The sequence below is a fragment of the Columba livia genome, chromosome 1 (genome assembly GCF_036013475.1).
Source record: "Columba livia isolate bColLiv1 breed racing homer chromosome 1, bColLiv1.pat.W.v2, whole genome shotgun sequence".
Taxonomy (NCBI): domain Eukaryota; kingdom Metazoa; phylum Chordata; class Aves; order Columbiformes; family Columbidae; genus Columba; species Columba livia.
The window spans coordinates 172,803,187-172,824,676 of NC_088602.1; the positions used below are offsets into that span (position 1 = coordinate 172,803,187).

Consider the following 21,490-nt stretch of genomic DNA (forward strand, 5'->3'; position numbering starts at 1 on the left):
GGGGCGGGGGGCAGGGGGCGGGGCGGCGCGGGCGGGCGGGCGGGATTATTATGGGCTGTGGGCGCCGCCGCCGAGGAGCAAGATGGAGCTGTCTGCAGTAGGGGAGCGCGTCTTCGCCGCCGAGTCCATCATCAAGCGGCGCATCCGAAAGGTGAGGGGCCGGCCGGTGGGGGGCCGGCCGCGGAACATCCCTTTTCCCCAGCTCCCTGCCACCGGGCCCCGGCCGTACCTCTCGCCGGCCCGCCGGGCCCCCGCCTCATCCCCCCTCTTCCCCCCCGTGTGTTGCAGGGGCGCATCGAGTACCTGGTGAAATGGAAAGGCTGGGCCATCAAGTGAGTGCATCCCTGGGCGGTGGGGGGAAAGGGCTGCCGCGCCTCCGCCGCCCTGCGGGGGCCGCCCCCGGGGCTGCGGGTGGCATGGGATGGGATGGCATGGGATGGGTCTCTCTGTGTGCGACCGCGGGGGGATTTGGGTGCTGACCCTTTCGCTTGTGTCCCCCCACCGCTGCCTGTGCCTCCGGCAGGTACAGCACCTGGGAGCCCGAGGAGAACATCCTAGACTCCCGCCTCATCGCCGCCTTCGAGCAGAAGTGAGTGCTTGGCCCCCTCGCCGGGCTGGGGGGGCTGCAGCAGGTTTGGCTTTGGGTGGTGGGTGGATGAGCGGGAAAAGGCGTCCAGGCGCTTCTTTTTTTTTTTTCTTTTTTTTTTTTTCCTCCTCCTTTTAAACTTGTATTCTTCTCTTTCCCCCTTGGGGAAAAGTTTTAACTTCTTGACAAATTTGACCCCCTAAAGGGAACGAGAACGTGAGCTGTATGGGCCCAAGAAGAGAGGACCTAAGCCTAAAACTTTTCTCCTGAAGGTAACTCTTAATTAAATAACTTAGGCCTTGCCAAATGTCTCTCAGACCTCACTGGTTCGTGCCCTTGGAAGAGCTGGATGTTCAAGTGACTTGTGCCTGGCTCTGGGAACGCGGGGACAACTGGCCGGGAGAGCGGGGGGGGGGCGGGGACGCAGAAGCGTGCGAGGGGAGAGCGTGTGTGCGTGCAAGGGGTGCCCCAGCAGGACGGTCGGTACATGCGGATGTGCGCAGGGAGGCTACAGTCTCCTTTCCAATATCCTCTGCCTCTTTACGGCCTTCTGCTGCTGCATTGGAGAGCTTGCCTGCCCCGCTCCCTCTTCCTTTGGCGGCCTGTCCCATGCAGCCTGCGTCCTGCAACTTTGCAGCGTGCTGAGCGATGGGGCAGCTGTGGCGGGAGTCCCGCTGCCACTTGTGCCCCTCTGATCCTGTTTCAGGATGTAGGTGTTCCACGGGAGTTTCACCAGGGGTTCATGTTTTGATCTGTAAATTGCATGCTTGTGTTTTTTTGTTTGTTTGTTTTTTGGGGGGGGTGGGGGGGAGGAGGAGTGTTTGACCTCTGTGTAGGATAGCAGCTGAAGTTTCCACTTCCCCTCTGACAGACCCAGCATCTCTGCAAGAAGGTATTGTCATAGCATCTCTGCTTGCTTACAGTAAAGAACAAGGAAGGTAGTGCCTAATGCAGCCCCCCAATATTTTTTACTTTCTTGTCTGATTAAGAAATCTGGTAGTTGAGTGATCACTATGGGAGCTCTGTGGATTTACTAGTCTACAGATGAAACTCTTTGCTTTGCTCCCCTCTTTCCTCCTTCCCTCTTCAGCTATCTCAATCTCAGTCTTCAAATGAATATAGAAATACCATACACCTTTGTGTGATTAAGATGGATGAGGGAGTTCACAGCCTGGAACAGCCAGGGTGGACCCTGTGGTAAGGCATCACTGTCACTAAGTCATCCTATGGCTTTGGGCAAGTCATTTAGCTTTTGTGCATGTTTCCCCATCTGTGAAACAGGTTAATACTTTCTTTTGCCTGACAGTGGTAGGAGCTTTACTCAAGTCAGTGCAGCACTTTAACTGTATGAGCACTGGAAAGAGCGGTGAGGGGTAGGGTGTCACCTCTGCCCTGCTTTAAGAGGACATAACGAAGCACGTGGAAGAAATGCAGGAACAGGCGTATTCTGATGCTCTGAGTAAAACCCCGTGGAACTGTAGCAAACCTTGGAAAGTCCTGATGGAACAGTCCTTCTCTCTCATTGCCTGTTTTTCTGCTAACAGTTTTCTGTAACTGGAGTCTGAGAACTACAAACAGAACTGATATGTACTACCTGTTATTCTTCATTCAGGAAACTAGACTAGTTGGTTTTTCTCTTTCTGGCAGTCATGCATTACATGAAACCCTTGTGTTTAGGTTTCCAACAATGCAGAGGAACGCTTAAAGGGAAACCACCACCTTAAAATAGTTCTCTGCTTGAATTAAAAAATACTGGTATTTGTACCACCTGACATTGTTCAGAGCAGTAGAGGAGTGTTTATGCTGTGCTTTTAATATTACTGTGTGTAATCAGTTTGTTTTCTTTTTGTTTCTGAATGTGATATGGCAAAATCCACTGCCAGTTTTTCACTCCTTTAAAAAAAACAAAACCAGCCCCCAAACTCAAAAATAAAACCCACTCATTCCTCCTCCTCTCCCCTTGCCCTTTAAAGCCCCCCTAAATTTGGAACCTGAATTATTCAACAGCATCCTTTGAATCACGTCCCTGACACGTTTCTGTGGCATATCTTCCTTCTGCCAGCCTCTCAAACGCTACTGAAAACCTGTAGGTTTGCGGAGCTGGCTCGGCACTTTGCAGAAGATGGATCGCGACAGGGAGCGAGATGAGCTCTCCTGAAGGCTGATGGCACGTTGTGGGAGAGGCTGGCAGGGCTGAACGCTGCTGCTTGGTTTGCAGCTCTGGGGAGCAGAGCTGGTGAAACTGTTAGCACTCTGACTTGCTGCTTTTCTGTGACTTCAGATCCTACCCTAAAAATAACACCCCTGGGCCAGGCAGCAAGAAGTAACCCAATCTCGGCTATAGCCCTATCTGAACCAGTTTGAGCTCTGTTCAGGCAAACCACTAGAAACGTGACCAAGACCAGTGTGATAGCCTGTGTCAAGCGCATCTCTCAGTCAATTATTCTAACCTGCTGAAAAAGCGGGTTTGACCTCTGCCAGCCCTGCAGCACCAGTGCTGCTGCAGGAGGAGCGGGATTTGGTTCTGCCTTGTGCTTCCCTAACGACGTTTTCGGTTCTTTCAGCTGCAGAATCTCTTGCCAGTGAGAATTTCAGAAGCAGGGGAAGAAATTTGACTCTTGCATCCCGGAGGGAGTCTCTGGAGTTGGCAGTTAGAACAATATTCTTTTTGATCTGTTAACTGAACAGATTAGGCCTGGATGCCATGACGTTCAAGCAGGAGCCTGGCCTAGGACTGCTTTGGTAAACTAGTCTGGCCTCAACTCAGTGGTTCGCTAGGATTTTTTTATGTGTATCAGTGCTTAAATGTAGGCTTCCAAGCCTCCAGTGATGCACTGAAATAAGTGCCTTGATACAACAGTCAGTCCCCTGGCTCGTGTGGGTGTTTTAGTCTGCAGTTGGGGCTAGGTTTATCCTGGGATTAGTCCTCAAAAGCTGCAGATAGGCACCATGGGGGATTTGCAGAAAGCGTTCCACCAGGTTAGTGGCCCACACCTTTGGAAAAGCTTTGAAAAGCTGCATCTTCAGCCACCTGCTGCCTTTGTAAGCCAGGCTCCTGTTGCTGAAAGCTGTCTAACACTTGCCCTTTTGATCAGGCTGTAAAAGGAAATTACAGTTCAGGCTTTCCAATATCGCTATCAAGATGGCCGGTGTTGAAAGTGACCCCTGCAAACTCCAACTGCAAAGTTTTGGGCAGGAAATGGGTCTTTATCCTCTGCATACTAGGGGCAAACTTTCCCACAGCTGAGACCAAGCTTGGCGGGAGGTTGTAATTCTTAGGAGGCTGCTGGTATGCTGCGGGCTTTGTGCTGAGCGTACGGGGAGCGGAATCCTTCACCTGAAACAGGCAGCACTGTATGTAAGGCTCTTACCTTGCTACTTATGTGTCTGGCAGAAGTCATCCTTGAGGACAGACCTGTGAGCTGGAGGTCAGAATGGAAGCTGGTGTGAGGCTAGAAAGAGATGTAGCCCGTGCTATAGTGATCTTCCTCTTTCCCCCTGCTTGGGTTGCTCTTTTTGCTCTTCCCTTGGCTCTCTGCTGAGAGGAATGCAAAACTCACCAACTAATCTAATAAAGTCCAGCAAGTGCTATTAAGAAACAGAGGCCGCTCTGCATGCTCAGTGGGTGGGTAGTGAAGACTGGCTGTAAATACTGAGGGGAAAAGACGGGAGAAGCTTAATGAGGATGAAAAGATAACAGAGAGCAAAGTAAGGGAAGGCCTTAGTGGGAGACCGGGGGAATATGGAGCCGAACAGCATGGTGCTCTGTCGCTTCGCCCTTTCTTGAACTCTGAAGTTGGAGCTGGCTTTCTTTTGATCTCCTCCCTGTTCGTAAATTATCCCCCACGTGCTTTGAAAACAAGACCGTTCCCCATCCAGTAGGGAGACTTTAGTTTATGGCAGTTTTTGCTTGGGAGAACTGTGCTATGAACTGGCTTGCTGTTGCCTTGTCACTTGGAAGACTGCAGAAGAAAGAGGGCGATAAAAAGGCAGAATGGCAGCCAAAAAGGGGAAAGAAGAGCTCTCACGAATGCCGTTTGGAGTAAGGACTGTGGGAATGCAGGTGGAGAATAAAAGACAAAACAGAACCAGTAATTTATGAGAGACTAATGCTACTACGGTGCAGCAGTGCTACTGGAAGTGACTTGATTTTGAAATAATTAACTAGAAATCTCTTGCCTTACATGGTCTTTTTTTGTTGTTCTTCTTCCAAATTGCAGAGGTTTTGATACAGATCAGGTAAGGGGGGCCTTTTCTAAGCACGTGTCCATGTACGTGCTTGTGTGCCTCAGTGCGTTAAGGGAATGAATGAACAAATATGCTTGCTGGGCCTCAAGGGACATTTATTCAGAAATAGTAGGGAACAGGAGAGATATACTAGTTCCCAGGGGCAATGAGGGAAAGCTGTACAAGCTAAATAAAGGTGATGCATATCCCAAAAGGGAAGGGGGGGAAGGGAAGCAATCCTAGCAATTGCCTTGCTCTCGTGACAGAGCACTGCAGCAAGCCTCCAGAAGCTGCATCCTGATGTAGGCTGAGCTGTAAGCAGAGAGTGAGTTACTCGTGTACATGCTGAGTACCTCTTCAGCAGTGAGCAAATCCTGCAGGTGAAAACAGCAAAACCCAGACAGGTAGTTTCCATTCGGAAAACTTCTGAGTTAAGCAGCAAACTGTGGTGACAGAGCTCAAAGAATTAAATGGGTTTGTTTTTCAAAGACCTCATGCTCGCGTGGTTCGTGAGTGTGATTGAGTAATGGATCCGTAGCAGGGAGAAGTACGTTTCCAACAGATAAAACTGAGTGCTGAGTCTTCTTTTACTTAATGTAAAGTTGGAAGCAGGAGAGGGAGAGCCCAGAAAATGTACTGTCCTCTGCAGGGAAGAGACTTGAGTTTGTATAGTTAATGCCTGAATAAACCTGATCCTGTGGTAGGAATACTGAGCTTTGCAAGTGAGAGGGCTCTGGGGGCTGGTCTTAGATAAAGCATCTGATACTATTTTTCTTGAAACCTTACCTGGAAAAACAAGCTCCAGGTAAGCTGCATATTTGCATATTGCTCTTTGGAACTCACATTGAAGCTGGTCCCCGGGGACAGCAGTGCAGCTCCTGGGGGTAACTGTTGGGTCCTAGCTTACCCTCTCTCTTAGAAGTCTGGCCAAAGAGGTTGGTGGTGCATGTAGTCTACCTGGAGACTATTGAAACTGGAATTTAATAAATGCAGAGAGCTGAAACATGAGTGAGAAATAACTTTAGCCTTTAGCAGGTGCCCCAGAAGTAACTGGAAACAGACACATAGCGAGTAGAAGAGACCTAGTGGTTCTGGCACATGGGCAAAGTCCTAGCCACGGACCAGAGGGCTGTGCTAGCTGCCATGTAAGCACAAAACCAAGGCAGGTCTCTGCCAAAATGGGACAGGAGCTGATTAATGTGCACACGCTGAGAAAGTAAGATCAGCAGGAGTATGGAAGTGGCTGGGCAGTGACCATCCCAGCATTATCACTTTTCATTTAATGTGGTTGATGGGAAGCTTTGCTGAGGAATTTTGGTGTTTATAAGGCAACTGTGGCTCTGGAGAGATGTCGTGGGGCACATGACCTGCTGCTTTCTCACGTGGGTGATGGATGTGGGCAGGTGGCAATTAAAGTCTATTCCGAGCAGAGGGGCACATAGGGGGCAGAACTCCTCACTCCAAGGCATGATTACAGGGTAGAGAGTTAATCTAGAAGACATGCGGTGTTGGTAGCAGGAGGGAGTCCTCAAGGATGCATATGTCAATCCACTGAAGCTGTGGATCAGGGATTTTTGCCTGTGCATCTGTCTGTACCTTCAGCCTGGTTTCCCTGAGGGTAACCAAAAGGGAAGAGCCTTTTGGAATGGGACATTGTGTTGCACGTTGTTCTCTGCTGAGCAGTGGTGAATTGGCGAGAAACCCAAAGCACGAGAGCAGCCATGCTGTGGTGGGGAAGGGGGAGAAAAAGAAAGAATAAAATGGTTAATTGCAAGCTGTGCTGGTATGTAATGTCAGAAAGCAAACTGTAGCTTGTCTTGGTGTCTGCCGTCTGCTTCAGAGGGACCTGTGAAGGCAGGGAGCAAGTGCAGCCCTAGATGTGTGTGTCTGTGCCTGTGACCTCCTGACTGGATCTGTGGAGTGTCTTAAGTTGCGGATCACAGGGATGGCAGGGGAAGCGCTGATGCGTGGTGCAGGGAGTCTGTCTGGTGCTGCTGCTGTGCTCCGGCCTGTGGGATGCCTGGAACAGGAACTGGGTCTAACTGTTCATTTTCTGAATACTTTGGGCCATGGAGTAATGTGTGAGGCTGAGCAAAGAGAAACTGGCTGGACACTGGGATGCTCCCTGCTACAGCAGGACGTGTTGGGGTTTGCCGGGGCTGGGGGTGCTTCCCTCTGGGTAGGTAAAACAGCCCTGTGCAGCCCAGGGTTAAGGTGGACAGTGCCTGTGACTGCCTTGGCAGTCATGTTACTCATCCCTGTTTATTTGTCAGTCAGTAATACAAAGTCTTGAGTCCCCGGTGCAGCTGAGCCTTTGATCTGCATTTTCACATATGGTTGGGGAAGGAGGCCTCATCTTTGTAGTCCTTTTAAAGCCAGGGTACAAGTAGTACTGCCCGGCATGATCCATCGTCAGCCAGGGAGGAACAAAATGTCTTCACATCTCTGTTCTCTGCTCGTTCAGGATCTCCTGCAGTTCCCATGGGGATCTCAGTGGGAGAAGAGGGGCACAGGGTGACAGGAAAGCTCTGGTGATGTAGGGCCAGGGCTTTGAGCTTATTGTGCAAGAGCTGTCCTGGGCCCCTCGCTTAGATCTGTTAGATCCCTGCCTTTACATGCACTTTTTTTTTTTTCCCAGGCGTTTCTCTGGTAGGAGGCACAGCCTGCAGGGTGACAAAGGGGATGGTGTTGGAGTGCTTAAGCTCTTAGCTGGCAAGAAGCCATCCCGATCTTGGCGTGTGTGTTGGGGGGGCAACGGGATGGAAAAGTTGGGGAGGAAAAGCAGCTGTCTGCTTCCAGCACTGCAGTTCTTGATGTGCCCACGAGATGGGGGAAGCTGCTCGCTCGATGGGCAGTCACGGGGCTCGTCTGTCCCCTCCAGGCCTGGGTGACCTCTGCCTGTGACCGCTGCTGAGAGGGATTAAGGAAGGGAGTTTGTTTGGGCAAGGAGTGGGGTGCAGGTGTCAGAACAACTGTGCTGTGACAAGGTGTGAATGTAAGAGTGTACTCTGGGTTTGCATGCCCACAGAGTCTTCAGGTCATACTGCCGCAGCTTACCCACAAAACGGTTGTTCCTGCTGCCAGAAGGTGTTCCTTTCTCTAGTGCATGAACCAGAGTGGGTTTTGGCACTATATCTCCAAGCTCCAGAAGAGCTTAAAAGTCTTGTTCACCTTCCTTGGCTGTCAGGGAGGGCTGGCACCAAGCAGTTGACAGTGCTGGTCCTGCTCAGTTCCATTAGTAGGTTTCAAACAAGTGTGGTGTTCAAAAGAACAATCTCCTCTTCAGAGGTGCAGTAAAACTTGTTTGAGTTCCAGCTGGCCTGGTCTCTGGTGTTAAACACTGGACCTTGCTCCCACAGCAGAGCTTAGATATGCGGCTTGGATGTAGTCTCTAGTTAAAACTAAGCTTCAGGCCACTGCATTTCTTGTGTTTAGCTAAAACTGCTCCATCAGACCACCCTCTCCCATCCCCATCTGTGTACCTCAAGGCCCCCTTCCTACCATACTTTCCAAAGCAGATGAGTTTGGTTGTGCGAGAGGAAGAGATAATCAAGTGTATTACTGTTCCTCTCCCCCTTGTTGTGTGCTTATTTTGTAGAGGATTGGATACAGTCTTCTGTCTTGGACTAGTATGTGATTTTTAGATGCCAACTCAACAGTAACAGCCCCAATGCCTAGGAGGACTCTTGCTTGTTTGGCTGGCAGTGGAAGGTTGTGCTCGTTGTCTGATGATGGCTGGGAGGGAGCCTTGGAAACCATTAACTGTAATCCTGAAACATGGCTGCAGGGTGGCGGTTTCCTCCTGGGCTAAGCACATGTCAACAGGGGCAGTGCCTGGGCGTAACAAGCTGCCCAAAAAGGGTGCAGACAGTGCCCCGCGCTAGTGTGGGGGCTGTGCCATAGCTATCAACAGTGCATATGTGTGCTTGTCATTAATGCAGGTATAAATGTGACACAGCATTGCTGGTAAGTGCTTGTCCTGAGGTGAGCAATGCCCAATTTGAGATCTGACTGCATGTTACCATTTGATTGCAGGGTGACAAACTATGGCAGATGCTTTTCTGTCACTCTCCACTAAGGAGAGGCGATAGGAGGAAAAGAGAGACAGACTTGCAAGTTGGAAAAAAGTTGGAGAGAGGCAGCTTCTCTGACCCTGTTTTTTTTCTCTCTCCCCACCACCGCAGGCTCGGGCCCAAGCGGAGGCCCTCCACATTGGGGATGTACACTTTTCTGTCAAGCCTGGTTCTAGCACCTCCTCTCCCAAGCTCCACTCCAGCGCCGCGGTGCATCGGCTCAAGAAAGACATCCGGCGATGCCACCGCATGTCCCGGCGTCCCCTGCCCCGTCCAGACCCCCAGAACGGTGGGAGCGTGGGTGGTGGGGCTGGCATCCGTCCTCCCGTCTCGCCCTTCTCGGAGACCGTCCGTATCATCAACCGTAAGGTGAAACCCCGTGAGCCCAAGCGGAGCCGCATCATCCTCAACCTCAAAGTCATTGACAAAGGTGGGAAGCCAGCCAACGGGGCTGGGGGCCTCGCTCGGCCCAAGATCCCGTCCCGAAACCGCGTCATTGGCAAGAGCAAAAAGTTCAGCGAGAGTGTCCTGCGCACCCAGATCCGTCACATGAAGTTTGGCGCCTTTTCACTCTACAACAAGCCATCCACTGCACCTGCCCCTTCTCTGGAGGGCAAAGGGGAGGCTGAAGGCTCCCAGGCGGCATCCTGCGGGCTCATGATGAGCTCCACACCTTATGATGCCCCCAGCTCTAGCTCCTCTGGCTGCCCATCACCTGCCCCCCACTCCTCCTCTGACCCAGATGATTCTCCTCCGAAGCTGCTCCCCGAGACCCTCAGCCCAGCCATCCCCGACTGGCGCGAGTCGGAGGTCCTCGACCTCTCGATCCCACCTGAGTCAGCCGCCACCAGCAAGCGTTCTCCCTCAGGAGGGTGCGGCGGGGGGCAGACACCCTCCTTGTCCCTTTCCTCTTCTGACCCGGAGCAGGAGGCCGGCGACTGGCGTCCCGAAATGTCCCCTTGCTCTAACGTGGTGGTCACAGATGTTACCAGCAACCTCCTCACCGTCACCATCAAGGAGTTCTGCAACGCAGAGGATTTTGAGAAGGTGGCGGCAGGCGGTGGTGGCGGAGGAGGCAGCAAGTGAGCAGCCAGGTTCCCCCCAGCTCCAGGGGCATGGGGGGAGGCGTACCTGTGAGAGGTCGTGGTGCGAATGGCTGTCCTTGGTTCTCTCCTTCTCCCCTTGGCTGTCCCTCTGCCCTTACTGCCACCCTTCCTTCTCCTTTCCTCCTGCCCTGCTCCCTTTTGTCTGGAGGCTGGAGGGTGTCAGTGGGGGGGAAGTGGGGCACCCACCATTCCTGGGTGTCCCTGCTGCTCAGAGGAGAGGCAGGGAGGGTCGTGGTGGGGCTGGGGAGTGGTTGTTTGTCCTTGAATGTGGTGTGGTCCAATGGGCGGTGAAGCCTTTCGGGATGAGGGATGGGTGAGCGTGTCTGTGTGCCTGTGGGGGTGGTGGGGAAGGTGCTCTTCCCTCTCCTTCCCCTTCCGTCTGTGACAAGAAATCAAGAGGAGCTTTAGACCCTTGAGGGGAGGATGTAAGAGGCTTGAAGCCCTTGCCCACACCCCCCAAATCTTCTCCCACAATGTGCATGCAGTCTCTTCCATTCCTATGTTTCCCCCTAGCCATGACTCCAATCCTGCCATCCTTCTGCTTCTTGGCTTCTGGCCTGGATCTGCCATCTCCTCTGCTGTCCTCATGGCAGTGGTTGATCCAGATGCCTTCAGAGCAAGGGGAAGAGGGGCAGGTGAAGCGTCATACCTGGAAGGTGCTTGAGACAAAGCTGGGGTGACAGGGGGGTGCCCCATGCAGCATACACCCTGTATTGGCTTCCCCTTTCCTTTGACTATTGGTGCTACCTTGGCAGTTGTATGGGCATTTTCAGGTGGCCTGGTCCCTCCTCCTCTCCTGCATCTTCCAACTTGCTCAGCTTGGTAGGGGGAAGGGAAGAAAAATGGGAGCCTGCTTCTGGCCCAGATCTTCCTCCTGGTGTTCATCACTTGCACTTGCTTGAGGGACAGGCCTCCCCCTGGCCTTACCATGGTGGAAGTGGGCCATGCATCCATCTTTCAGTTTGGGGGAAGATAGGCCAACAGCGTGATGCTGCCCCAGCCAGGTGAGGCTCGTCTCCTGCCTTGCACATGGGCTTCCTCCAACTCCTTTTGCTTCCCCAGCACCCTTGGAAGGAGGGATGGATGGATGCTAAGGTGGGTTGTTTGCTCCTCCTGCTTCCTTTTGTCTCTCGGGCTCTCCCTTCCATGTGGTGGATGGCCTGGAAGAGGATTCTCCTCTGTCCTTTCAGCATCTGAAATAGCCCTTAAAACTGTCAACCAAAGGTGCTAATAAGAAATAACTGTCTCACATCGTACATGTGTGCGCTGGATCTCTTCCCCCAGAGCTCCTGTGAGCTGATCTAGAAATTTCTTCTCTTCACCCCTAGCAAGTAGGAGCGAGCAAGACCACAGCTTGCCGTTCTTCACCCACAGCTCCCTCCTTCCCTGGCCACCCTTGTTCACATCCAGAATAAGCTCTCTTTCACCTGCCGTTTCTGGCTTGTTTCATTTCTGCATGGGTCCTGAGTTTCATGGTGAGATGCTGTTCCTGTGCTCTCCCTTCTGCCCCTACTCGCACATGGCTTGGCCCATAGGGGCGAGGAAAAGAGGTGCTGATCAATCAAGGGAGAGCCTCACCGTCTCAGCCCTGTCCCCTGTATTTGGGATGGGCAAAAGGGTGTTGCTTATACATAACACGGTCAGAGGTGAAAAGGGTGGAAAAAAGTTCCCCCACGCTGGGGCTCAGCTACTTACAAACATGCCCCAGGTGGGTGAACATGGGTGGAATTATCCCCTCTGGTGCTTCCACATGAGGGTGCTCCGGAGCTGCTGGCTGAGGAGTGCTCTCATGTGGAGTAGTGATTTTTGTGGTTTCGGTGGTCTGAGGGTAGAAGGGAGGCAGTTTGTGGGAGAGAAGTAATATTTGTCTGCCCAAGGAGTGTTGTTGGGGCGGTAGGGGAATAGACCAGCTTCTGACCTTAATTAGGGCTTGTGTGCCCACAGCTTGTCTCTTCCCCGCCTCCCGTGCCTGGGTTGGTGTAATAAAATCCTTGCTGCCCTCCCCACAAGCCTTGCCTTGCAGCGGGTGGAGTTCAAAGCCGTGGGGCACAGAGAATTCACACCAGCTGCAGCCCAGTGTCTGCACAGACAGTCCGAGGGGGATTCCAGGTGCTGTTAGTGCCACCCTTTGCACGCCTCTTTCTTTTTCTTTCCTTGGTTAAAGAGCTTAGTGGACTCTCTGGGGATGCTGCTGCATTCACAGCTGAAGCTAGGGGTACAGAGAAAGAGATTTCCTTGATCCATTCACCAAGCTAAGGCTTCCTATAACTTGTTGGACTTGTGTGTGTGTCTGTATTAATAACTGCCTGTATTTTTTGTGTCTTTATTTTGCATCTTTCCTGTGCCTGGCACACCCGGGGATCCCTTATTTTAGCGTAGCCTATCCATTTGACTGCAGCTTCAAAGATGAGCAGTTTGTAGGCATAGGGAAAAGCTCTTTCTTAGGGAAATCTCGAGGAGATTCTTCTCTACCCCCCCCAACACCTTTCTCAACAAGAACTAGTTTGTGGCTGTGAGATAAGAGGAGCTCCTTTGTGGGGTGGATGCAAACTGGCCAGTCACTTTAGGTTGTTAAGTTGCTATTTGGTGTGTATGTGGTGATGTGTTTTGTTTCGTGGTATTGAGGTTCTGAAAAAAAATATTGAAGCGTTTAAGTGGGAGATAAAAGGGAACTTTAATAGGAAACTCTTGATGTGTTTTGGCCAAGATGTGTTGGCTTGGCAGAATTCTTTTCCCCAGTGTCTCTTGTATGGTGTTCTTTGGGGGCAGGGGACAGGAATTGTTTAATCGAAGGGTTTTTGCCTTTCTCCAGAGTGACAAGCAAGGGGACTGTCTGTGAAGAGCAAAACAGTGGGTCGTTGTAGGGATACTCCGTGAGGACCTTCTTCCTGTGGCGAGGAGACGAGGGGACTTGTTGTGGCAGAGGAACTCGTGCAGTAGATCCTCTTTGTGGAGGAAGAAAGGAGTATGATCCGGCTTGCAGACACAGCTCGACTGCTTGTGTGACGAATCTCTCCCTGGTCACCAGGTGGGAGAACCAAACCCTGAACCTCTGGATCCGAAATGAGGATCCTGTGCTGGTTTGAGTTAGACATTCGCTAACTTGAATGCAGCAGCAGCCTCAAGTTCCCTCAGGTGGACAAGCCACTTGGGGCTGACTAACCTACCTTCGTATTCACGTGGGTTACACTCCTCCTTCTGAATTTTTGCCCTTGCTCCTTAATGGAGGTGGGAAAGAAGATCCATCCATGCCCTTTAAAAAAGGGCATGGGATTGAGGGAGGAGTTTATTTGAAAGTATCCCCTTCCCTTCCCCGTAACCCCTAGAAAAAAGAAACAAAAACAGGGAAATATTCTCTGTGTCTGTGCCATGTTTGTTCTCTTGTCGTCGTGTTTTTAGAGGAGATTTTATGATGGAGTGGAAAAAGTGAAATGATTAGTTTTGCATAAAAAAAGAAAAGTTTAAAAAAAATTTCTACAGGGAGAGAGTGAGAGAGAGTTTAAAAATGAATAATAAATGCAGTGATTGCACAAACTGTAGTGGTATTAGATGGTCCTTAGAGAAAAGAGTATTTTGTAGTATCGAAGCATGTGTGTCTGGGATGGTGTTTGGCTTGCTTGAACTGGAGGGAAAGGCATTCTGGGACTGAGCAGCGATCTCTGAGCTGAAAAGGCAAGTTGCATGTTGGAGGAACCCTGTCTACAAACCCTTCCCGTCCTTGCCTCCCAAGTGTTGGAGTGAGTTCCCTTCCCTCCCATACCTCTCCTGTGAGCTAAGGTGGAGTCTCCAAGTGGTTTTCCAGCTGAGCAGCCCTCAGAAGGCCGGTTGCATTCTGCCAGAACGTGGATTGGGCCAGCGACGTGGAAACAGTTGACTTACTTTGCATGCACAGCAAGCTGCTAAGATTTGGGGTTGGCATGTACATTTCCTTGCCAAGTCACTGTCTCTTCTCTTTTTCCCTCCCCCATATCCAAGTGGGGTAAAACACAGTGGGCTTATCTCCCGGGAAGCAGATACGCCTCCCCTCTATAGGGTCTCTTAGCTTCTTCCAGCATCAGGTGGCGAGTGGCATTTTTCCGTATAGGATTCACCACATCAGGACAGAGAACGAAGTCTGCAGTCTGACATCCTATCTCTGACAGCTGTCGGATCTTCAGAGGTGGATGAGAGGGCTGTCTTGTGTGCTCTGAAGGTGTTGCCGAGTGAGGAATGACCCTCTTCTTGAGGCCAGCAAATGCTGGAGGTTTTGGGGAGTGCCCCAATAGGACTGTGCTCGAGTAGGGCTGCTGCCTTCTGCTCTGGCTTCCTGCGGGGTGGTGGGGAAGAGCTGCCCGAACATTTCTTCAAAGCAAGAAGGCAGCTCTTGTGTGCTGGCTTCCTCATCCAAGGTGTCTCTGCTGGGCATTCATCTGGTACGTAGGGTGACTGCAGGGAAGAGGAAAGCCACCAGATGTTGGTGTCTGAACAGAAGGTGGCAGGCAGGGGACACTAGGACAGCTTTTCTTGTCTGGACTTCTCTGGTGCCCTTGGCTTTGTGGCGGCAGGTGACAGATGTCTCGATGCCTTCCATAGCCTGGGCTGCTTATGGAAACTTCTTCTCCCTCTGCCCATTGAGCTCTGTCAGTGCTTCCCACGGCCTTTAGCTTGGTGTGGCAGCCTCCTGTCTCCTGCTGTCTCCTCGCTGAGCAGAGCGGGACTGGGGAGGCGTGAAAATAATGAGATGCAAGCTCCTTCTGGGATGGAAAACAGAGAAATAGTGTGGTGAGCAGGCCCAGCTGTGGTGAGCCACTGCTTAATTTCTGTTTTCAGAAGAGAAAGGGAGCATTTCTCTGCGTCTCCCCTTACTGAAGTTCCCAGGGAGATTTTATGATATAAACAAAGGAAAAAAAAAAACCAAAAACAAAAAACACAAAAACAAACCCACAATCCTACTTTTTACCAGGTAGGAGCTGTCTCTGAGCTGAGTCTTCCTAGGGATTTCACTCCCTTTCCCAGCCCCTCTTTGTAGAGGAGGTTTTGGCAGCTCCCGGTGTTTGGAGATGATCACCTTCCTGAGGACCTCCTGGCACAGAGAGGTTACCGTGCTGAAGGATGATGTCCCAAAACCCTTCACGCTTCTGCCCACATCAGCTGTGGCATTACTGAGGCTTCTCAGGAGCAGGTCCTTTTTCCCAGGGAGGTGTAACAAACCTGGAGTGCGTGTCTGGCTAAGTGCTTCTTTTTTCCCTTCGCCTCCTTCCCTACCTTCCAACAAGACCTTTTTCCTCCTTGCCTGGCACATCCTTTTACTCCAATGTCGCTTGCTTTTGCTGCATTTTTCAATTGCCCAATAATCGTGCAAGAGCTGGGATCTTATTTACTTTTTATATATAAATATATAAAAATAAAAGAAGAAACCTTCCCCCCTCTCCCCGCTTTTCCCCCAGTCTCACCCCCCGCGCAGCCTTCCTGATGTCCTCTCTGAAGGCAGTGATGCTGTAGAGGGTTGATTTGGGGCTGGGGATTCGGTGCCTCCTGGGTTCTGTTCCCTCTTGGCTTGCTGTGGCCTTTCTGCCAGCCATGTCACTGCCCGCTGCCTCGTCTCCCTCACACGAAGGGGGCGGTGGGCGGATGGGACCATCCTGCCGAGGGTGCTGGCAGCCCGACCTGGCCATGTTTGCACAGAGGAGCGCCGGAGGAGTGCCAAGTACTGCTTCAGAAACCCCCCTCTCCCTCTCCGTGCTTCCTTCCCGAGGTAACTCCAGCAAATATCTTAACTGCATCAATGCTTTGGGGTTGAGCGAGTAAGTGGCTTCATTTTCTTCTGTTTTTTAGGTCCTTCCCCAGAGTGCAAAGTGTGTAGTTTCTTTTTGGGCGTGTAGACGGGAGGAGATGTTTGGAGTCTTATCTCCATCCTCACCTTTGCCCTTCCGTCCTCTACTTCTCTCTCCTTTCCATGTTTCCCTGTATCAAACTGACGTGTCTAGTGGGGTCTGTGCCCTTGTCTGCGCAGCAGCCTTGAGGTGCCCTGTGTCCCACCTGCCTCGCTCATAAGGACATCACAGAGCCCTGAGCTCTTCTTTCTCCCTTTCTTTAAATGTCTCCTTCCAGGAATGAAGGGAGATGTAGTCAGTTTGCCCTTCCCATATGTTGGTGGGCAGCTTCTGGCAGCTTTTCTGTCCCTTACAGCTTCTGTAAGGTGGGAAGTGATGGTCTCCAGGACCGTTGGAGGAGTGGGGGTGTCCTCTGTGCTCCCAGGTCAAGCAGAGCAGGGCAGTGGGCAGCAAGCACCGTGCTGCAGCGTAGGGAGGAAGCGAGGTGACAGAAGAGCAGCCAGATGCAGTCAAGGTGGATACCATTGTCAGCAGCAGCTTAGAAAATAGATATATCTGATGGTAGGGAAAGGGCTTGGTCAGGATAAGTAGCTGAAGTGTTAATTCCCATTGCAGGTCCCTGGTTCTTGACTTCGTTCTTGCTCAGCCAAGCACTTAGAGCTTGCACTAACGCGTGGGAGCACGGCTGGGTGTGCATCAAAGCACTTCATGGGGCTCTGGGGCGTTGTAGGACTAGCAGGGCCCCATCGTGCCCCCGAGCAGCCCCTCAGCTGTGCCCCGCTGTCGGGGGTGCTGAGGTTTCCTCCTGGGCAGAGCAGCAGGTCGGTTGCTCTTTAGCTGTCCTGGAGGGAACCTGCTGCTTCCAGCCCCTGGGCTGCATAGGGGGATGTTTTCTTAGGTCAAGTTCTCAAACAGAACAACAAAAAAAGTATTCATTGTGGTGACTTTCTTCAGGAAAAAAGTTGTGCCCATGCCTTCCCCAAGCTAATCAACTTGGTTATGTTGTCCTCTTCCTCTTCTCCTCTCCCCTGCCATTAAGCCTTGTACGCTCAAGAATAGAGGACTATCTCTATTTTGGGATATTTTTTTCCCTGTTTGTTTGCTTTTTGGACAGCAAGTTGTCCGGTGGTGGTGGAGGGCAGGGGCCTGCCTCATCTGTTCCTTCCTTTCACCTTCCCCAGTGCCAAGCTTAGCCTCAAATCCTGAAGATTCCTGCAAATACTGAACTCCGAGCAGGCGAGTTACCCCACTGAGCTCTGTGGTACTTGGGTGCTTCAGATTCTGCCTGTGCTTGAGTTTTGGCAGCATCAGAGCCTTATCCTTTCTCTTAGAGAAGGTCAGACCTAACTCCTAGAGTGCTGAGGGTTCTGGTGCAACCCACCTGGTTCTTTATTTCCCCTCACCTGGCATACAGAGTGAAGGTGGTAATTTTTTTTTTTAATTTAAAATAAACCTAAATATGTATCTTGTAATTTTTTTATTTTGAAAAAAATGCATTTAAGGATTGTGCACGGATGAATTGTATATCTATTTTTTTTTTGTTCTTGCAATTTTCATTTAAATATAGTGTTTGTTCAGTTTTGTTTTGTTTTTTTTTAATCCAGTTCCCAGCTGGCTAAACTCTGTCTAGAGCGGATGGGTGGGAGGCGTAGCCACTGGAGGGGTGATTGAATCAGCCCTTCCCCTGGTGCTTCCCACAAGAAAATGGTTTGCTCCAGGTTTGGGGGTGGGGGTTGTGCTGATTACTCTTGTATTCTTGTACATTTTGTTCTTTCTGCTGCTCTTGGATATTGTATCAATGCCAGAAATGGGGAGTTAAAAAAATAAAAAAATTAAAATTAACCCCAATAAATTGTTACATTCCAAAACCTGTTGTTTTCTCTTCCTTGCTTGGGCTGGGACTTGCTTGGGGGTTGAGTGACCTGTGGAGCCGGTAGTGAGATCCTGAAACACCCATCGTAAGCCAGCGTCAGTCAGAAACTCACTTAGTCCCTTCTTGCACACTGTGGGTCAGTTCTGGTTTGGGTCTTCAGACCTTTGTGGACACAGAGAAGCTCTGACAACATACAAGTAACACTACTGTAACGCTGAGGGAAGTGGGGGTGGGGGCACTTCGGGAAGGCAAGTGGAGTCTGAGCATCTTCCTCCAACGCGCTTTGGAGAACCTCCCATGAGCCTCACACATCCTTTTCTTTTAAAAATGAACTGGGATCTGAGCATGGCCTAGCACTTTGTGGCAGAAAAATGCTTTAGGCTTTTCCCAACTCCAAAATGCATGCCTAAGTGCACTTTATGACATGCTAATCCACAAAATATGGTGAAAATTACTCTTAATGTGTGCAATCAAAGCCCCAAATTCACTCCATTAGTCTCTAGCCCATGGGAGCTGTATGAAAAGTTTACAGTGAGATTTTGGGTGGGGAAGTACTATTGGTGAGAGATGCGATAAGGGGAAGTGGATGGATTTTGGGTGCTGAGGGAATCCAGGTGGGCAGGAGAGGAGAGTGGGAAGTCAGTGCTTCTGGGTGCTGGGAAAGGGCAGCAGCTGGGGACAGCTGCAGTGTCACCATTGAGATGGCTCTGACTGAAACACCCTGGAGAGAAAGGTTGGGCTGAGCTGGGGATTCCTGGGGGAGAGTCACTGTTTGGTCAGCTGAGGCCAGAGGTTCTTCAGATGTCTCCACGATTTCTGGAGCTGGAGGAAGGCTGGAGAGGCAGATGCCAGCCTTGGCCATACACGTCCAACGAGGTACTGCATGAGTGTGCTGGTGCAGGTAGAGCTTGTAGCAGGGCTGAGGTGACACAAGCCTCACCTGCTGGGCTGTGGGGCCTGATAATGAAAGAAGCCAGAATTTCTATGCTACGTGGAGTCTGCAGATCCCTCAGTGAGATGGACTGAAGGCTCCTGGTCTGAGGAGGTGGAGCTGGGTGAGTGGAGTGGCAGCTGTGGAGGAACCCTTCTGGCTCATTAGGGTGGCCCTGGGCGTGCCCCTGAGCTGGGCAGTAGCCTTGGGTTACCCTCCCCCAGAAAAATGCTTCCTCCTTTCCTCACCACCCCCATGGTGTGGGCCTGAGCATCACCAATGGGCCAGCGTTCCCTCCTGGCCAGCAAGGGGCTGCCTCATTCCCTCAGGGAGGGTAGGATAGGGGGCAGCATGTCTGCCAGGTTCAGAGCAGGGGGTGTCCTTCACCTCATGCCAGCAGCCCATCCCAAATGTCCTGCTCACCCAGGAACCACAGCAGGATGGCCTCTTGGCTCACCCTGACCTGTCCACAGCCATCCCCTGGGGACAGCTGTCAGCACAAGACACCATTTGGACATTAATTAGATGGAAGAAAAACCCTGCATCTCTTGCTCCACATCCCTCTGGGCTGAATCTGTGAGTTCTTGTTAAAACCAGCTTCTGTCACCAATCCTGTTCAAAAATAGGGCTCCCCAAAGCCCTCCCATTGCCTGTCCCTGCCCCGTCACCCATAGGAGGGCAGGTTTTTGGCATCACTGCATCCTCACAGAGACAGCTGCCTATTGAGAATCTTTGAATTGCTATTCATGGGACAGGGAGGCTGCTCTGGCTACTCCCCAGCCTGAGTCATCACCCCCTGCAAAAATCTATTTTTGCCACTTCTTTGGGAAGAAGTTGTGGCCCCTGCTGAGGGAGAGGGAGAGGTCGGGACCCAGGGAGCAGTGAGCCCTGCCCTGCTGTGGCAAAAACTGATCCACCTCCTGGCATGGGCAACTGGGTCACAGCTGATGTGGAGGGGCTCACGCCAACACCCGTTGCCATGGCGGCATCAGCTGGAGGGATGAACCTTGCCACCGCGATCCTGCAGCCTTTGGCAATAAAATCTGGCTGGCCAGTCCACTGCACAGTCCCCAGCACAGCATTGCTTCCCCCAGCCTGGGAACCAAAAAGCCTCATAGAGGCATACAGGATATTCTGTGCAGCGTTGCAAGTAAGGACATCCCTCCTCTCCTATGAGAACAAACTGAGAGAGTTGAGGTTGTTCAGCCTGGAGAAGAGAAGGCTCCAGGGAGACCTTATTGTGGCCTTTCAGTACTTAAAAGGGGCCAAGATGGAAGATGGGGACAGACTTGTTAGCGGGCCAGAGTTTTAAACTAAAAGAGGGGAGATTAAGGCTGGACATGAGGAAGAAATTTTTTACAATGAGGTTGGTGAAACACTGACACAGGTTGCCCAGAGAGGTGGTAGATGCCCCATCCCTGGAGACATTCCAGGCCAGGCTGGACAGGGCTCTGAGCAACCTGATCTAGTTGAAGATGTCCCTGCTCATTACAGGGGGTTTGACTAGAGGAGCTTTGAATGTCCCTTCCAACGCAGACTATTCTATGATTCTATGATCCCTCCCACCCTGAGCTGCACGCTGTGGGATAGGGGAGGTTGGTCCAGCACCCACATGGTTTTGTTTCAAATCAGCTCCTGCCTGGCCGCTGACAATGTCAGGCATGCTGCAGGAAGGGGTGACACAGGGGGTGCAATCCCTTGCTACCTCTAGGAAGGGGCAGGTTGGAGGCTGGTGGCCTCCCTCTATGCCACAGGGCACAGGACTCTATTTTCTGTGCATCCTGTATCAGTACCCACTCATTCCAGCACACCAAGCATTCACCTGCCCGGAGCACTTGCCGGCCTCACTGCCGGGCCAGGTGCCTGTTGCTGGGCTTTCTCCACATCCACTTTCTCACCCTCCTCCATACCCACCTCTGCTTTTCCTCCTCACGGCTCCCTTCATCTCTTCCTTAAACTGCCCCATCTGACTTCCTCTCCTCCTCCCATAGCCTCCTAGCAGCACAAGCTGGGAAGACCTCTTGCTGGCTCCCATGTGAGGATTTTGGGGGGCTGGGGTGCAATGTACTATTTGAGAAGAGAGGGTGACCATGCCCTGACAGCAGCATCCAGTTCCCTGCTCGCATGAAGCTGAATTTGAGGAGCCTTTGTAGCTCTGGCTCCCTTGCAATCCACTCATACATGCCTGAGGGGGAGAAGATGTAATGCCTACCAGTGTTTCATATCGAGCGCTGGAGCTGTTTTAAACACATATGCTGCTACTTTCCTGCTGGCTAGGAAGGGTTCCCTGCCTTTACTGAGCAGAGCTTAAAATCGATTTTGCTTGCCTTCCCTCCGCTGCTCCTCTTTGCTTGGCTGGGCTGCATAGCTGAGGTCCCGGCGTACCCGGGGAGGGGAGAGGGCAGGGCTTGTGCTGGATGGGCAAGCGCTCTGTCAGAGCAAGGAGAAAGAAGGTGCCTGAAGTATCTCCTTTACAAGCGGTTTAGAGTAAAGTGATGGTAGACGAAGATTAAATGTATATATTTATTTTCCAAATGGATGGTGTAGGCGTGCAGGGCAGAAGGCGAGGGTATCCCATGGCTGCTACCTGCAACAGTTGTGTCTGGGGTGGGAGGGCAGGGCAGCCACCCCGCTGTCCTCCCGGAGGAGGCATTTCTAAGAGCTGGAAAGTTGTTTGTTTAGTTTTTAGGAGAAAAGCAAGGCGGGAAACGTCCCTCAGCAGCCCGAAAGGCTGCCCCGGTGCCCTCCTCAACTCCTGGTCTCCGGCTCCTCTTTTCTGCTCACATCCCGGACGCCTCGCACTTACAGCCCGAGGAGGGATGCTGGAGGTGGGGGGGGGTCCCTAAGAGGGGCAGGGCCGGGCGGGGCTGCACGGCCGAGC

The 21,490-nt window shown here is 51.7% G+C and overlaps 1 protein-coding gene across 2 annotated transcripts; it reads left to right on the plus strand.

The window, feature by feature from the left end:
* Positions 1-28: 28 nt before the first annotated feature.
* On the plus strand, positions 29-17,673 carry CBX6 (chromobox 6). Of its 2 annotated transcripts, none has more exons than XM_065047041.1 (5): positions 29-151; positions 289-332; positions 524-589; positions 792-858; positions 9,052-17,673. In XM_065047041.1, exons 1-5 carry the CDS (start codon positions 83-85, stop codon positions 9,970-9,972), a joined length of 1,167 nt encoding a protein of 388 aa, XP_064903113.1. In that variant the 5' UTR covers positions 29-82; the 3' UTR covers positions 9,973-17,673. The 2 variants fall into 2 exon arrangements, with proteins under 2 accessions (XP_064903113.1, XP_064903102.1); XM_065047030.1 differs by having other exon boundaries at positions 31-151; positions 8,998-17,673.
* The last annotated feature ends 3,817 nt before the right edge of the window (positions 17,674-21,490 follow it).

Excerpts from the sequence above, each read along its gene's own strand:
- CBX6 (XM_065047030.1), top strand. The coding sequence starts at position 83 with ATGGAGCTGTCTGCAGTAGGGGAGCGCGTCTTCGCCGCCGAGTCCATC. Across the intron at positions 152-288 it reads TCAAGCGGCGCATCCGAAAG|GGGCGCATCGAGTACCTGGT; the intron begins GTGAGGGGCCGG and ends CGTGTGTTGCAG. Across the intron at positions 590-791 it reads ATCGCCGCCTTCGAGCAGAA|GGAACGAGAACGTGAGCTGT; the intron begins GTGAGTGCTTGG and ends GACCCCCTAAAG.